The following is an 18,570-nucleotide window of genomic DNA, read 5'->3' as shown; positions in this document are numbered from 1 at the left end:
TACAAGGGGATAAAATACTCTGAATAAGGCACCAGGGAAGGAAGAGCAAATCACTCTCAGTGTCCTAAATCCTAAAAAATAGTAATCAAGAAATTGGAGAGTTTCAGAGTCACTTCATTAATGGAGGATTTGGCGGCTGCAATTAATTTAATAATGTAAGCATTGAGAAATAGGGAGGAGGGGTCATTGTTCTTACTGAGATAAATACCGTCAAGTCTTTCAAAAATAGCAGGGGAAACAGGAAGAAAATGGGGAAGCTGACATCCAGTTTTATGCAGTTTGTGGTTAATTTATTTTCAAATGTATAAATGCGTGCATCGGAATGGATGCTTAATTGCTAATATCTATTATTTATATACATTCCCCCGCTTAAAACAGGATGAAAAAGCCTCACCCATGCAGATTTTGTAAAATGTGCTGCATCCATTAGCACAGTTCATGGTGTGTGCTCTGATGGGGATTTAACAGTCTCTTCACTGAACATCAGAATCTATGTGTTACAGCATCACTTTGTTGTTACAATGTTGTGCTTTTGGTGTGGTCCCTCTGCAGGATAATGGAGAAAGTCTGGAGAAGTCGCTCTCTCTGGGTCCTGGATTATCGAGCTCTTGTCTGATTACTAGGGCATCACTGGGTTAATGAATGGAAGGATATCCTTGTTATTAGAAAACATTGTGTGTGTGTGTCTGTGTGTCTGTGTGTGTGTGTTTAAAGCCTGAGAAGATGCCTAATGGATGTGTAATTTTGAATTTGATACATGCTATCTAGGTGGAGGGGAAAATCATAAATATAAGGTACCTAAAAAGAATAGTCTTAATTACACCATGGCCTACTGGATAAAATGATTACATTTTCTACCCTGTAAATTTCATACAATTAAATGCAGCCGTGTCACCTTATAAAATGTTTCAATTTTATAATTATTTCAGTTCATTTACTCAGAAAAAAATAAAAGCACAAATTTACTCAGGATCACCCAAATCCAGTCATTCTAATTCTAAAGAACTGACTTAAAAGTTAGTTGTGCTTGTCTGAACTTAAATAGCTCTTGACATATTTAAATATGTATTACAATTGAAAACATTGGGGATGATACACTGGTTACAGAAAGACACTCAATCACACTTTATTTATTCATATTATATGCTAAAGAATATTTTTAAGAGTACTTACCGTTGGGTAAGGGGTGGGGTAATTTTATTCTTTTGGATGAGAAACTTTAGGTTCCCAGGCTGAACAAAAATATCATAAAGCTGTTCAGTGAAATTCATCAGTTGTTCTAGAGACTTCCACACAATAATGCAGCGACATATTAGGGCACATGATGGGAAAACAGGGTTTTACTGCTCCTTCCACCCATCAGGGCTTTCCTGGAAGTGTGATTTCTCCTACCTTGTATACCATTTCCAATGGAGTCAACAGCATTGCAAGGGAGTGTTATGGCTAATCACGGGGGATAATGAGACAATGGCTTGTTGCCTCCCCAAAAGACATTCCTGTTTCCCGTTGGATGTGATATTAACACTGAGTAGCAGAAATGGGGAAAAGCAGGATACACCTGACTGTGGGCAGCACATTGGATGTCTAAATTCATTATTCTGGCTCACCTCAAGTCTACCACAGCTAAGCCTTCAAATAGGGGAGATGCTCCTGGTAATTGAATGATTCTTCAATATGTGGTGAGCTTTTAGGAATGCCCAAACCTGACCTCTTTAAAATGTATTACAAGATCCCACTGACCCTTGACCAAAAATGTGGGGAGTTCAGGATTTCAATACAAAAAAAGGTGAAGAGAAAGATATGGAAGGAGGTGGAATGTGGGAGAAACCAGTGAGAACATCAAAATAATTAGGTAGAAGTTTCCTGGGGACCCCCAGATCTTTTCAGGTTCAATTCCACAGCTGAAATCTATATTAGGATTTCTTCTGGGGTTTTTTATCTTTTTGCTTCCCATAACTCTTTCATGCAACCATAACTGCATATAGTATCATCCCGAATCTGGGACAAAGAAGACTTCATGGATTTCCATTTTCCATCTTATTGTTTGTCCTAAAACTAACTCTCCTCCCTCCCTCTCTCTCTCTCTCTTTCTCTCTCTCTCTCTCTCTCTCTCTCTCTCTCTCTCTCTCTCTCTCTCTCTCTCTCTCTCTCTATTTCTATCTCCTGTCTGTCTCTGTGTGTCTCTCTCTGTCTCTGCCTCTGTCTCTGTCTCTTTTTCCCTCTGTCCCTCTCTATATATATGTCTCTCTCTGTCTCTCTCTCTCTCCTCTTCCCTCTGTCTCTCTTATCTCTGTCTCTATCTCTGTCTCTGTCTCTCTCTGTCTCTCTCTATATATATGTCTCTCTCTGTCTCTCTCTCTCTCCTCTTCCCTCTGTCTCTCTTATCTCTGTCTCTATCTCTGTCTCTGTCTCTCTCTGTCTCTCTCTCCTCTTCCCTTTCCCGCTGTCCCTCTGTCTCTCTCTGTCTCTGTCTCTGTCTGTCTTTCTGTCTCTCTGTCTCTGTCTTTGTCTGTCTCTCTCTTTGTCTCTCTGTGTGAAGTTCCCTGTTTCTGTCTCTTTCTCTCCCTTTGTCTTTGTCTCTCTGTCTCTGTCTGTGTGTGTGATGTTCTTTGCCTCTCTCTGTCTCTTTCTCTGTCCCTGTCTGTCTCTGTCTCTGTCTCTGTGTCTCTGTGTGTGTGTGATGCTTTCTGTCTCTCTATGTCTGTGTGTCTCTGTCTCTGTCTCTGTGTGTGTTTGTGTGAGACGCCTTCTGTCTCTATGTCTCTCTCTCTCTCTTTCTTTTTCTCTCTATCATATATAGACATACACAAATAAATCTATGCATGTTATAACAATATCATTTCTCCTCAAAAAGGAGAAGGGCATATAATACTAAGTTTGAATTCGTTTGCTTTGTGTTGAATGCTTTTGCAGAGAGTGTTGGATGTAAGTAAGTCTTCTACTTACAAGACCTGAGTAGAAAGCTAAACTATGGCACTCCTTAATTCTGACTTGACTTGATCATACCACCTACATCTCTGAGACTCAGTTTCTTCATCCATAAAATGAAAATTTTTGATTGAATGATATCTAATGTCCATTTTAAGTATAAATCCAATTAAAAACCTGCCTCCACAATGTGTTTTAGTGAAGTCAAATATTTCTAATTCTTTTTTAAAAGATGCTGAAAAAACAATGTGTTAGAAAAAACCCCAAGATTTCAGTTATTCAAAGTCATACTGGGTCTAAGGTTCATGATCTTGGAATGAACCCAGTAAGAAACAGAAACAAGTCCTTGACCAATTGGGAAAGAGGCAGAGATGGTGGGAGGGGACTCTCACCGTGTCTTTGTTCTTTATTAAACATTAAAGTCTCATGAAAAGGTACAACAAGAGAAAAGAAAATATCCTTGCTCTCAGGAAATGCTCTATTTCTCTTTCAAGCAAGTTGCAAAATTTCCTCTGAACTGCTGCTTTTACTTTTGTGCAAACAAAAACAGGCCACATGCAAAATGGTTTCCTCTGCTTGTGTAGAATTCCTTAATGCTTCTTTTGAGAAAGCAAAGGCTGGAACATATTTTCAAGTTAGGGGAGAAATCTGTTTTCAATTCATTAATGTCGCCATGTTTACCCTGGGCAAGAGTAGCCACTTTTTACGACCAAATTAAAAAAAATAAAAATAAAAAACTGAGAAACTGAGAAAACAAGTTTTATTCTCAAGAGCAAATTGGGGGACCTAATGATAATTCTGCCAAGGGATACAGAGAAAAATAACATTTCAAATAAGGTTTACCATATGTCCTGAAAGTCAAGACCTGAGGAGGCAGCCAAGTTCAGACAGTTTGGCAAAAGCAATCTCATCATCAACACTGAAAGAGACAGAGTCCCCGAAACCTGTTTCCAGTGCCAGTGCAATCATTTCCTACCTTTGTTGCCCAGGGCAAAACAATTGATTCCTCTTTGCCCCAGCTTCTTCCCCTGTGAAATAAATGAGTGAAATCTACAGAAATTATTTTCTTAGTTTTTAAATAGGTATTAATAATAGCTTATAAAAGGTAGCATTTGTATAACACTTTCAGGCATATATGTACATATATATGTGTTTATACAATGTACTTATAATAAATTATAATATGTAGCATTTGTATAACAAATTTGTATAATACTTTCAGCCATATATACATGTATAAATGTATACACATACATGTAACTAATAATTTATCATTGGTAACATTTGTATAACACTTTCAGATATATATGTACATATATATATGTATTTGTAATTTATAATAGTAGGGAACATTTGTATAACACTTTCCACGCATCTATTTATACATACATATATGTACATGTACATATGTATACATGTATGTAGATGTAATGATTTATGATGGTTAACATGTGTATAACACTTTTAGCAATATATGTGTGTATATACATGTGCAATATATAGGTAGCTATAATAATTTATAATAGGTAACATTTGTATAATACTTCCAGAGAGAGAGAGAGAGATTAGTATTTGTAATTTATAATAATAGGGAACATTTTTTATAATACTATCCAGGAATATAAGTATACATGCATATATGTGCATGTACATATGCATACATACATGTAGCTGTAATAACTCATGATGGGTAGCATTTGTATAACACTTTTAGCAATATATGTGTGCATATACACATGCAATATATATGTAGCTATAATAATTTCTAATAGATAACATTTTATAACACTTTCAGGGGGAGAGAGAGAGAGAGAGAGAGAGAGATTAGTATTTGTAATTTTTAATAATAGGGAACATTTATATAACACTTTCCAGGTATATATATATATATATATGTGTGTGTGTGTGTGTGTGTGTGTGTGCATGTACATATGAAAGCATATGTGTAACTTAATAACTCATGATGGGTAGCATGTGTATAACACTTTTAGCCATGTATGTGTGCATATACATGTGCAATATATATGTAGCTATAATAATTTCTAATAGGTAACATTTGTATGACACTTTCAGACATATATGTAGATTAGTATTTATAATAATAGGTAGTATTTGCATAACACTTTCAGGCACATATGCAGATTAATATTCACAAAAATTTATAATAATAGGTAACATTTGTATAATATATATGTGTGAATATGTGCGTATCTATTTGTATAGTTATATAGCTATAACAGGTAGCATTTGTTTAATTTTCAGCCATATATGTGTGTGCATATATGTGTGTGTATACATGTGTGCACATATGCCTAGGTAATATAATTTGGAATAGGTAATATCTGTATAATATTTTAAGGTACATGATATATAATAATAGATAGTATTTATATAATACTTTCAGATGCAGGTATATATGTATGCATTTTTGGACTTATACCCACACACGTTTAATACACACATGCCTGAAATTCTTATATGAATGGACTCTTAAAAGCTATTCTTGTTATGATATATTCTAGGAATGATATAATTTTATTTTAATAAGCATAAATTTATTTGTATATATATATACAAATTATATTACATTATATTATTATATATTTGTGTATATATATATATATATATATATATATATATATATATATAGCATGGCAATATAGTAATGTGTAGATGTTCCTTACAACAATATTGGAAGAGGTGGATGCTTTTATTATTCCCATGTTACAAAAGATAAAATTCAGAGAATATAAGAGAGAAATAAGTGAGTTATCCAAAGTCACAAAGATAGAAAGTTAACAGGATGTTAAGCTTTACAATCATTATCTCATTCGATCTTTTCAGCAATTTATCATTATCTTGCCCAGGATCACATAGGTAGTAAGCATCTGAGGTAGGATGTAAATTCAGGGCTTCTTTTTTTCTTTTCTTTTTTTGCTGAGGCAGTCAGGTTAAATGACTTGCCCAGGGTCATACAGCTAGGAAATATTGTCTGAGGTTGGATTTGCACTCAGGTCCTCCTGACTTCAGGGCCGGCACTCTCTCCCCTGCACCATCTAGCTGCCCCTAAATTCAGGACTTTTTTAACTCCAGATGCAGCACTCTGTCCACTGGGCCACCAGCTGCTGTCTAAAATTAAGAGTCTTGCCTAGAATCACATATCTATTATGTGCCTAAGGATTTGAATTCAGGATTTTTCTACTCCAGGCTCAGTGTTTTACACATTGCAGCTTAACTAGTAGTAAGGGAACGAGCCCATGAATTCGGCGGGTCTCCCTGACTCCAAATGTCCAGAGTAGGGTCTACTCTAACACCCCTAAAAGGGAAAGTCCAAGCAACATTTGCATTTTGAATCGGTATAATTGATAACATTCAGGCTAATATATTAATCCTGGAAAGAAACAATAACATTTTACTTATTCTTTCAATATATATTTTTTTTAAAAAAGATACTATTTCCTCACTCGCAGCCCTGAGAGGAATTGCACCAACCCCTCAACTACCCATAGACATGCGATTGTCTATCTATACGTGGATCTGTGATCACATGTGCACTTCCAATCAGAGACATAGCGTGGGTCCCATTTCAGTGGTATTAAGGCAAAGCTGTGCTTGCCCTCTGGAACGAAGCTTCCTCTTCTCTCAGGAGCCAACCTTCTCCCTGCTAGGTGCTGCTGCAGCCCCGGCAGTCTCCTAGGCACTGATGCATCGAGGGTTTCTGGGTTTTTTTTCTCATATATCTAACAGCCAACACTCCTCTCTTCTGAAATGCATAGACCTGCTGGAATGTATGCAGCCTGCTAGAATGCTTCTATATGTTTGTGGATGATTTTCTGGTTATTTATGGGAGATTGGCGAACAGTCCATATGCCAGGAGCTGGCACTGAGTGAATCAAAACCAATCAAAACTGGCAAAAGGCAAGTGCCGTTCACTGAGACGGGCAGCGTTAGGGGCGCACGGCTGCCTATACTATAAATATTGAGTAATTGCCCCGGCACCTGCAGCCTTATGTGACAATTATACTCGTCAGGAGGAGTCAGAGGGGAATTCTCACTGCCATCTCATTAAAAGGAAAAAAAAATACATACCAATATTCACAGCTCACAGTGCAGCTTTACAGAATGCTTTACAAGTGGGGGGGGGGGAAGAAAGCTTTGCTTTAAGAAAAAAATATATATTTCTTCTATTTGGGGAGAGTTTCCATATTTTTCTACCTCTTAAAAATTTTACAAGCCTATGAACCACAGAGAAGAAAATAGCTTTAAAAAGTTGTTGGAGGCAAGTGCGTTGAGGGTACAAGGGACTTTGGAGGGAAGCCTGCATCTCACTGGGGCACACTTTTCTGTCTCATGATAGGGTGAGACCTACAATTGTTGTTTGTGAACATTTTATTAAATAAAACTCCTTATGAAAATTAAACTTTAAACAGATGATCAGTCCATCTGGAAGGGGTGAGGAAAGGAGATTGGGATGTTTTCTCTATGTCGTGATGGACCACTTCTTTCAACCAGCGATGATCTTCAGATGATGCATTTCAGTTAATTAGATACCCTGCCTTGATTTCTATTCACTCACTTCTCAGTTACAGGAAACCAGCAAGGTTTTTTCAATTTATTTCTTTCCTACCTGAAAAAATAGAAAGTTATTTTAGCAATAGAACTGCCAAATTTTTTAGCATATTCCTCAATGAAAAATAAAATACTGTCAGCGGGAAGCTCTTGCAGCTGTTTGGCTGAAATTCCCAATTACCAGAAATGCCCTTGGAGATCTTTTTTGGATTTTTACAAGCCCAGATAATGAATTCTCAAACCACTTTTCTTAAAGTGAACTTTTCTTTAAATATATTAATATGTATCTTACCTAAGCAACTCTGTGGTGAATATCTGTACTAATAGAGGGGCATGAGAAATGGGACTAATAAAATAAAAAACCTTACACCTATGGAGTAAGTGTTCACAATGCACCAAGTGCTTCCCCAAGAACAACATCCAAAGGTATTAAAAGTGTCAGTCTTCTCATTGTATCCTTGAGAAAACAGTCTGGGAAGACGCTAAATAATATTTTTTTAAAAATCAGATAAGGTGACTATGTCTGTGTGAATATGTATATATGTGTAGGAGGAAGAGAAAACATGTAGGAAAATGGTCAGTAGTGAACACAACAAACTAAATAGTTATACAAAGAGATTCTGGGGTTATTTTTCTTAAAATTGAAAGAAAAATCCATTTCTCTCTGGAATATGGGTCATTTATTTAGAGTTGGATGTACTATTTATCAGTTACCCTGCTTGTCAATTTCTATTTGACATCAGTCTTATGTTTTTCTTCCTTTTATGTTTCTTATAATCTTTTTCCCTTTTTTTTGGACAGATGAATGTGCCTCACTTATTCTCACCTGTCTGTTTTGCCAATTTTTGGATTGCCTTCTAATGCTGCCTGATACTTGTGAAACTGTGTGCATAAATACGTGCTGCCCATCTCATCGATACCATCATGCCTCCGATGAGAATCATGCCAGAAATGACTGCAATTGCAGTTGTGATGTTGACTGCAGCCTGTTTGAATCTTGTCACGAGACAAGCGAGTGCTTAGAGCTGGCCATGGAGATTTCAGAAATCTGTTACCGCTAACATAAGAAAGCACCAGATCAAGAAAGAAAGAAAGAAAGAAAGAAAGAAAGAAAGAAAGAAAGAAAGAGAAAGACTCTGATTTCCTAGAAATTTCCCATATGACCAGGATGTGAGGTCTATTTGTTATAAACATCTTGGACTCTGTATATCACATTATCTTGCATCCATTTGGGAAGAATTGCATTCCGCACGCAAGGTCCTTGTTCACAATTTCACAACTGCACGACACTCAGAAACAAAATCTTTAATCGTAGATGAAACACAAATCCAAAACAACTGACACAAAATGTTTTCACTGCATTCCTGCTTCCCAGCTGGCATGCTAATCCCCTCTTTCTGTGACTACATTCACCAGCTTGCACCATGGATTCAGCCCTATCCCCAAATTCCGGGAGAACTGGGGCACTCTTTTAGGATTGACATCCATATATTAGCTCTTCTTCTTAATAGACTCATACATAAACATCATGCTTTGTTGGTTACTATTAATAATGGATGATAGAACATCATTTTATAATTAAAAATTTATTTATACAATCCCTTAAAACTCACTTATATGTTCAGTTTAGGTAGAAAAGGGAATTAAATGATTAGGAACCATGTTGCTGTAATTACAGCCGATGTCTCTGAAACATCTCTGGTGGATTTGAAGTCTGATGTGCTTCAGCGGAGTGCTGTAATTCTAGACCATATTAATCTGTGTCTATGATTATGCCATAACAGGTTATGTCTATTTTTAATTTGTTACAGGAAGGTTCTCCTTAGTTCTAATGAGCATTAATGGGAATTGTGTGCATGTTTCAGGAGGAGAATGACCTCGGTTAATCAATTGCTTTTTTTCCTGATTTCTGTCATAGGGTAAACAGGAGAATGCAAAAGAAACTACAGTTTTCTTAGCTTGAATTTCTACGAGCACTAAAAAGATATAAAAATGCGGCTATCCATTCAGCATGGAGCTCTTAATGCAGCATGTCACTCAGATACTATGGATTTTTCCCTTCCTGATAAAGTTTGTAATTATTAACATTAATAAAAATTTTGACCACCACAACATACTTGTATAGTAACCAAGGACACAATATGAAATAGAAAATGATTTCTTAGTTCAAAGCAGGGAAAAGAAAACAGACAATTTTCTCTGAAAATCTTTCTTGATTATAGTTATTGCAGAATATACCTTAATTTCAGGAGACTCCATTCTGTTGTCTTTAAGCAAACAATGCTCATCAATTTGCTCTTGTGATTTTCCACCTACCCTGCCATTACAGCACCTCTTCTCACCAGGAAGAATGATCCTCCAGACTCCACTCTGTAAATAGTCTATCCATACATCACCCCCATTCTCCATGCCCTTTCTCTCCCTCCCAGTGAAATTTTGGCTCTGTGCCCTGATGTTGAGCTGTTCTGATTAGTGGGTTAGTCAATGAAAATTCACCCACTATATCCAGTAAGTCCCAGACTATACCAAACCTTCTAGCCATCCACCAGTATACCAGAATCTATTTAGCATGAGTACCTTGACATCAGCCCTTCCTGTCTAGATATTCCCCTCCCTCCCATTGCTTGATCTTGTTCTGATAATAGCAACCAAATATTTTTTGCTTCTAGACAGGGAATAAAATTCCATGGCTCCATTCATAATCCCTGTGGCTTGCTTAAACCAAACTTTTCTCCCTAGAGAACATGTTTATTCCCCTATTAGAATGTAAGCTTTTTGAAAGCAGGATTTCTTTTTTCCATATTTTCACCCCCATCATTTAGCACAGTGTCTGGCTTATAAAAGATACTTAATATTATTGACTGACTTTAAGAGAAGACAACTAATTAATAAATATTTTCCAACTGCCAACATTTTTACACAAACATCTTGAAACTCTTAGTTATTGGTCTTGTCTTCCATTTTTTAAAAAAGATTTTGAAAAAGCCTATTAAAAAGCTAAAGAACAGATCAATTACATCAAATCATCTTTACCCAGTTGGAATTAACTTTCTGAACATTGGAGCTGAGCTTTTCTTTCCCATTTTAACTTGAGTTCACATAATATTAGATTCAGATTGAAAAAGCCCACAAACATCCAATTTCCTTATAGAAAACAATTCTAGAAAAGTGAAATTACTTGTCCAAAGTAACATAGGTAATGAGAAGCAAAGCTCAGATCAGATCCCAGTTCCTCTTGCTCTAAATTCAGCCTTCTTCACTGGGTGATAGGGGAGTTGGCTGTCTTTTACCAGTTCCCAAATCAGATAGTCCCAAGATTCAAATCAGACCTACCATGATATTTGGAGTCTTGAGGTCACTGTTTCCACTTAGGAACATTTTGGACTCTATCCCATTTTGGATGTAGAAAACGTGAAGAATAGAATTCATCATAAAATCATACATTTAGACCTTGAATGAGTCATCTAATCTAATTCCTTCATTTGACTGTTGGGTAAAGTGAGGCTGGGAAAGCTCTGAAGATTAGTGTGCAGTGAGTCTGGAAAGTGGTAGGCTGGACTTCATATTCTCTATTTTTTGCTCTCTCTGCCTCCCAACACCACCACCACCATCACCAAAGACAATGACTTAAATAGAATACTGGGAGATTAAAGAACTGGAAAATGTTTTGGTTTTTTTCTCCTTTTTTGAATTGCAGCAAAAGTCCTGTGCAAACAGCAAGATGTCCTCACTTTCCTTACTAAGTTCACCCACTGAACATTTTTTTAGAATTAACTGTGATACATGGGAAAATGCCAGTTTTACATGATGTGAAAATATTCTCTTCTTTATAAACCATAATAACACAGCATCCATTTTTCAAACAAAAATTTTACTTTAATCATAAGATCATAGATCAAATTTCAGAATCCATAGAGTGCAAACATTTCAATACTTCAATAATCAATAGTCGATAAATAATTATTAAGCATCTCCCATGTGCCAGGCATTGTGCTAAGTGCTGGAGATGCAACTATAAAAATAAAAATGTCCCTGCCTATATAAGGAGCTTAAAATATAATGGGAAAATCAATAAACAAAATGAGAGGTGGAACAGAGTTTGGGGGTGTAAGGGACTAGGCAAAGAAATCCGTGAATGCAGAGAATCCAAAGAATCCAAATCACTTTGTAGATAAGAAGCTGAGAATCAGAAGTGACTTGTCCAAAGTCACATGTATAATAATAATGATCATAGGAGAATTTGAAATTAGGATCCTGGACCCAAAGTCAGCGTTGTTATTTTCGCCCCCTACATCATATGACTTTACTGTACTAAGAAGCATAGCTGGTAAACCCCACACAGGTAGAAAGATTTAATTAAATGCTTAGAAACACATAAAGGGAGGGAAAAGATGTGGATGTGATGACTGATGAGATGTAAATGTCAGAATCTGGGAGCAGCACGCGGGTGTTTTTTGCAGCAACGGAATATCCTGCTTTTGAATATAAAGAATGTGACAGTCATAAAGGAAGAGATTCCCAGGGACACACAAACATGCGCATGCACAAACACACACACACACACACACACATACACACACACATCCCAAAAGTGATTTGAGAACATGCAACCCTTTTAGAGAATCGGGAACTATGTTGTTCCCACAGCAATATATAAGCTCACAGTCTCTTTCTCATGGATCTGCTCCACGGGTTTTATAAAAACTAGCGCATCTCTACAAGGAGACAAAAAAGTATGGGAAACACTGGCAAAATGCAGTTACGTTTAACTCGGTTTTGAAATTTCTCCACTGCTGAAGATGACAGACCTGCAAAACGAATTAGCATCTCTGGACAATCAAAGCAAATTGAGTGAAATTCTCTTAAGTATTTTCCAAGGGACTAAGAAAACACAGACAAGGAAACTGGGCAAATAGAAAACTCCATGTGGGGCATATTAGAAATCGTTTTAAAGTACAAATGCATAGATGGAAAATGTTGAAATGGGAGTTTCATAAATAATCTTCCACTATAAATTGGAACAAAATAAAGCAATGTTAATAATGTAACTTGAGGCACATTGCAGATGCTCTGGTCAAATGACAGGCTCTCTCCCTAGGATATATAAAATTTTAAACATTGGTAAAATGTCAAGGAATATGTTTACTTAATTTAAAAAATGTTGTCAAATTGTTCATTTAATTGACTTATTCAGCTTATTTAGGAGGCTCTGTGAATTAGTCTCTCTCCTCAGAAGCAGGAGCTCAAAAATCAAATTCAGTTTCTAGCTGTATAATTGGGGATGAATTACTTCAATTCTCTGATCATCAATTTCCTCATCTGTAAAATGGAAATATTAATTCCCATAGCACATACATGGAAGCATTGTTGCAAGAATAAAATGAGATAATTTCAATAAAATGTGTCCTGCAAATTTTAGAATGCAAGATAAACAAAATGTATTGTCATTTTATTTTAAGGCCAGATAGAACTGTTGTATGAGCACATGAAATCACTAGTTTTTTGTTTTGTTTTTTTTGTAAGGTAAAATGAACTAAGGTACTAGATCTATCTTCAAAGGTATGGAAATTTATTGAGACAGAAATTGCTACATTTTTGTCTTTATAGGCCTCAAAGCCTAGCATAATCTCTGGTCCAAACCTAGCAATATCAAAGGTTTGTTATTTATTTGTATATTTATATGTGTATAAACATAAAAATACATACATATATATGTATAAACATATAAATAATGTTTATGTCAATATGGCTAAGCTAGAACACTTAGGATCCCTTAAAGCCCAAATGTGATTTCCTCCTTTAATCATTCCCTCTCTTATTTCTCTGTGTGTTTATAGTCTCTGCTAGCAGTCTCTGAACACTTTCCATTTTTATCAAGGAGATATCCTCAAGCATAGACCATTATCAGAAAAAAAAAAAAAGTTTTTAAAGTACACACAGGGGTCAGTAGTGCTACTATTTTCAATCATTTTTATTTCTGCTAATAATAATAATTTCCATTTTCCTGGAAACTTTTGTTCTTTGTTATGTTGAAATTGATCCTGGAGTGCTTTTAAATGCCTTTTCCAGCATCATTTATTTTGTTGCTGTCAGCAGCATTTGGTCAGTCAAGTCAGTCAATTAGCATTTATTAATGAGCTGCTATATGCTTCTGTGGCACACTTTGGCTGGATGATCCAGTCAGTTTCCTTGATTTCATCTTCTCAAGTACAATTACATTTCTTTATATTGCAATAAGATATTAAGATATCATATTCCAAATGTAATGATTCCATTGTCATCAATGATGAGAAGATTATTATAGACCCATTGGAAAATTTGTTCCATTTTATTTCTAGTTGTGGTCCTATTTTAGTCAACGGTCAGTAGAAATTAACCATCTACTATGAGTAAGGCACTGTGCTAAGCAAAGGGCATATTAATACAAAAAAGTCTCTGCTCTCCAGAAGTTCAAAATGGGGGGGAGGAAGGGAAGGATCAGATAGGTGTGAAAGGTCAGCAATATAAAGAGGAAAGAAGTTACTGAAGGATGATTGGATTTCACTGGATGATAACATTTGCCACTTATCAGCTATATAAGTGTTATTGGGATAAGCTCATTTACAACATATTTTAGTGGAATAGCATGATATTTGTATTCAGGAAGACCTTGAATAAAAATCTAACTATAACAAGAATGAGAGATGAAAGTAATATATATATATAATATATATATATGTATGTATATATATACTTCTCTATCTCTATATCTATTTCTTTACCAAAGGGGAGAAAAATTACATTTAAACATAAGTTGGCAACTTCCTGCTTTTGTTTCATTTGGAACCAATAATCATAACAGTGTATGAAAGAAGATGTGACTAAGGGGGATGGCAAAAAGTTCCTTCTGTATACAACAAAAATTAAAGTAGCTGAGTTAAACTTGGATCATACATTTTCAAAGCAACAAGAGAGTAAGACTGATTAAATGTTTAAAGTGTGTGTGTGTGTGTGTGTGTGTGTTCTGCACAGATAATGGACACTTTAAAACTAGTTAGCTTGGGGAGTAGTTAAAATTCTGAATATCTTCAAAATGCTTTTAAGATCTGCACACAGTAGTAAATTGTAAATGCAGGGTCATCATATAATAACTTCATTGGTATTCCAAGATCCTGTCCTCATGCATCTAGGGCTGGGGAGGAACTCACCTTGGAGTGGTTTATTTTGGCAAGGACCCGTGGAGCTCTCTACCTGTTCTCCATCCCACATGGGCCAGCTTCCTCATCAGCATTCTACAGGACAGTTATAGGACCATAAATTGTTTTTATCAGTCAACAATGATCCAGTCAACTGAAGGCATTCTGTTGCTTAAACCTTTTAGTTTGAGAGCTATATAACATCCAAGGTCAAAAGCCTATTGTTCCTAAAGTGTACTTAGGGCAAATTTGTAAAGCCATAACTTCTATAGATGCAAAGCTTTCAATTCAATGTTTCTCAATAACCCCTTCATTTTTACTTTGGGGTTCCTGCCTATAGATTCATTGTAGAAGAGAAAGACCACTGAGCCTGGAATCAGAGGATCTGGGGTAAAATTGTGTTTCGAAGCCCCTCTCCTAATCCTCAGCAAATCCTGGTTCTCAGTTTCCTCATCTGTAAATTAACAAGGTTAGACTGGATAGCTTCTGATATGTTTTTTCCAGTCCTGAAGTGATGATAATATGAGTGTATAATTCAAAAGGCAGTGGAAGGCCAGACTAAATTAGGCAGAAAAGAGTTAAAATCCCATTCTACCGATGTGTAACTATCATCAAATTCTTTCATTATTCTGTCTTAGTGTCCTTATCTGTAAAATGGGGATAATGATGCCTGAAGTCACTATGTAATAAGATTGACTGAATGCTCAAAAACGATAAGGTACATAAGATGCTAAAGAGATGACATTCACTATTATTCCTATTTAACAACTTTCTATTAAATGTTTAAAATGAGTTGTTCTTAGATTGAGCCATATTGTTAAAGTGCTTAAACTGTTTCCCATGTATAATCTAGTCCCCTTTACCAGCTGCATTAAATTTTTGAGATTCTAGGGTACTATTTCATATATCCCAGAAACCAATCAAGGTTAATTTGGGCAAGACTTAGAGAAGAGGCAAGAGGAAGAACAAGCATTTATTGAGCATCTGCTATTTGCGTGGTACTATTCTAAGCACTTTAAAATAGTACCTCATTTTACCCTCAAAATAACTCTAGGAAATAGGTGCTGTTATTATCCCCATTTTGCAGATGAGGAAATGAGACAGAAGGAAATTAAGTCACACAGTGGATAAGTGTCTAAATCAGGACTTGAACTCAGGACCAGTGTTCTATTTATTATACTACCTAGCAACTCTAAATTCATGAAATATTGGTATTGAGAAGAACTTTAGAGAGCATTTCATGTCACCATTGTCTCATTTAAAATGAGACAACCATTGTTTTAAAAGACTCTCTAACCTTAGTGATATTACAACATAATTCTAACATACTATAGCATAAGAAGAATATATTGACCACCTTGTAATTCCCAACTGCAAAGAGGAAGAGGGATCAGGTTGCATTTTTATGCTGTTTTTTCTTGTTCCAGGACTGTGATTTCCTTAACCTAAAAGTACTTTACCAGATGCAGAGGAGCACAATCATTGCACAATGAAAAATTGTCATAGAAAGAGTGGTCTGAGATAGTGAATACAACAGAAAGTTTTTTAAGGTCAAATAAATGGGGAAACTTCAGGATGTTGGTAATGTATGTCCATTTATATTTCTTTATCTAAATCCCCACCTAGTCAGCTTGGACCAAAGTGGTGGATTGAAAATAGCTGATGTGTAAATAGTAACAACAAGATTATTTGATGATCAAGTGTGATGGGCTTGGCTCTTAGCAATACAGTGATTCAAGACAATTCCAGTGTTTCCACTTGGAATGGAAAATATCATCCGCATCCAGAGAACTATGGAAACTAAGTGAAGATCGAAGCATACATTGTATTTTCACCTTTTTTGTTGTTGTTTGTTTGTTTGCTTTTTCTTTCTCGTGGTTTTATCTTTTTTGGTCTGATTTTTTCTTGCACAGCATAACAAATATGGAAATATGTTTAAAAGGATTGCACATATTGAGGAGGGAGAAGAGAAGGAATGGAAGAAGAAAAATTTGGAACACAAAGTCTTACAAAAATGAATGTTGAAAACTATCTTTACATGTATTTTAAAAATAAAATACTATTGAGAAAAAAGAAAGAAAGTAGTTGGTGCTTTTAGAAAAGAAACATTTTGGATAGAGAACACTAAAAATCCATACTAAGAGTTATATAATAGTGCTCGGACCAATTACAATGAACAATTGAATGTCAGCTTCAGAAGACTGATGATGAGGCAGTCTTATTCTTATTGGAAAAAATCATGGATGATGGTTGAGGAAAGTTCCATACATGGTTGGTCTTTGCCATGGTATTAGACGTTCTACTTAATTTTATGGCTGATATAAAATGGGAGTTCTGCATGGAACCCTTCACTAGTCTGGTGAAGTCTATAGGTTCCTTCTCAGAATGGGTCTTTCACAAACAACTTTGCAAGACTTTACAGTTGCATCAGTGCAATGAAAAATCATTATTCCAGGAGCCTGAAAATGAAACACGTCACTCACCTCCTGACAAAGAGGTGTTAAATCTAAAATTCAGAGAGACATAAATTTTATTGTGTGGCCAATGTAGGAATATGTTTGTGATAAGGGTTTTCTTTTCATTTTGCTTTTTTTAAACTTTTGTTCAATTGGGAGGCAAAGAAGGAGACTTTAGGAGAGGCAAATTATAAATGCATATAAAAATAAATAAATTTATTTTTTAAAAATCATATTTTCAAATTCATAGATTTACAAAGGAACACAAAGGTTACTGAAAATAAAGATGCATTCTTTCCCTCATTCAACATTATAGACCCTCAGAAATCTCTCAGGGGCTTAGGTTAACAACTCCTGTTATAGGAAAAAAAAAGCACTATGAAGATTTATTGACAAGAGATTGTAGTTTTTAAATGCATCAATATAAATTTTTTTTAGCAATTTTTACCCAGGGCCAGCTCTGTCAAAGTGTTATCTTGGAAGTGAGTAGCATTTTAGACACTAGGAGAATCTGGGCTATTTGCAATTGAATCTTAGTTTAAGTACAGAGTATTGATTTCTAACCAATTCTCTATAACACAAAAATTTATTATTCATTCATTCAAAAAATTTGTTGTGAACATTATACACATGTGGCAATGGATCCAAAGGTAAATGATCAGTTTTTGTCCTGAAGGGTAACTTATTCCTGGAGATAATAAGCCAATATAACTGCCCTGTGAGGAAGCTGTTGTTGACAAATGTTGATAAATGTTGTCAGAGTGGAATAAAGAAGAAACACTAGAAGTGTAGATGAATGAAAGAATATTTCTTCCCAAGGAAATCAGGAGGAGCTTTATAGAGGAGGAGTTCTTTGAGTTAAGCCTTGAGAGATGAGCAGTAATAATAATTCTAATAATAATAATACAGCTAACACTTCTATATTGCTTTAGGTTTGTAAAGTGCTTTACAAATAAATCTTATTTTATGCTCACAACAAATCTGGAAATGAAAGGCTATAATTATCCCCATTTTACAGATGAGAAAATTGAGGCAGATAAAGGTTAAGTGATTATTTATGGTCATACAGCTAGTAAGTATCTGAGGCAAGGTTTGAACTAAGGTCTTCCTGACACAACCCATTTCTCTATCTGTCATAATACTTTAACATATGGGATGGTGTTAAGGATGATATGAGAAAAATTACAGCGAAAGGGAAAAGCTCAGATTGGGTATTTGAAACAATAAATAGGATGGCTAGAGAATGGAGTACCAGGTATGGAGTCAGCAAGACCCAAATTCTGGTTTCAGGTAATTCCTAGCTGTGGGACCCTAAGCAAGAGACTTTACCCTATGTGCTTCAAATTTTCTTGTTTATAAAATGAATCATATAAGGAAATGACAAAACACTCCAGTGTCTCAGCCAAGAAAAGTCCAAAAGAAGTCACAAAGAGTTGTATATG

At 35.6% G+C, this 18,570-nt stretch overlaps 1 protein-coding gene across 1 annotated transcript in view; it reads left to right on the top strand.

The window, feature by feature from the left end:
* MDFIC2 (MyoD family inhibitor domain containing 2) overlaps positions 1 to 14,144 on the top strand; it is a 66,470-nt gene extending 52,326 nt beyond the window's left edge. The window contains exon 4 of the mRNA XM_031963376.1: positions 8,299 to 14,144. Coding sequence (XP_031819236.1) covers positions 8,299 to 8,558 — 260 coding nt within the window. The 3' untranslated portion in view covers positions 8,559 to 14,144. The remainder of the gene's footprint in view (positions 1 to 8,298) is intronic.
* Positions 14,145 to 18,570: the final 4,426 nt, after the last annotated feature.

This window comes from Sarcophilus harrisii, chromosome 1, assembly GCF_902635505.1.
Source record: "Sarcophilus harrisii chromosome 1, mSarHar1.11, whole genome shotgun sequence".
Lineage (NCBI taxonomy): Eukaryota > Metazoa > Chordata > Mammalia > Dasyuromorphia > Dasyuridae > Sarcophilus > Sarcophilus harrisii.
Note: the sequence above shows the minus strand (reverse complement) of the source record. Positions and strands in the feature narration are given on the sequence as shown.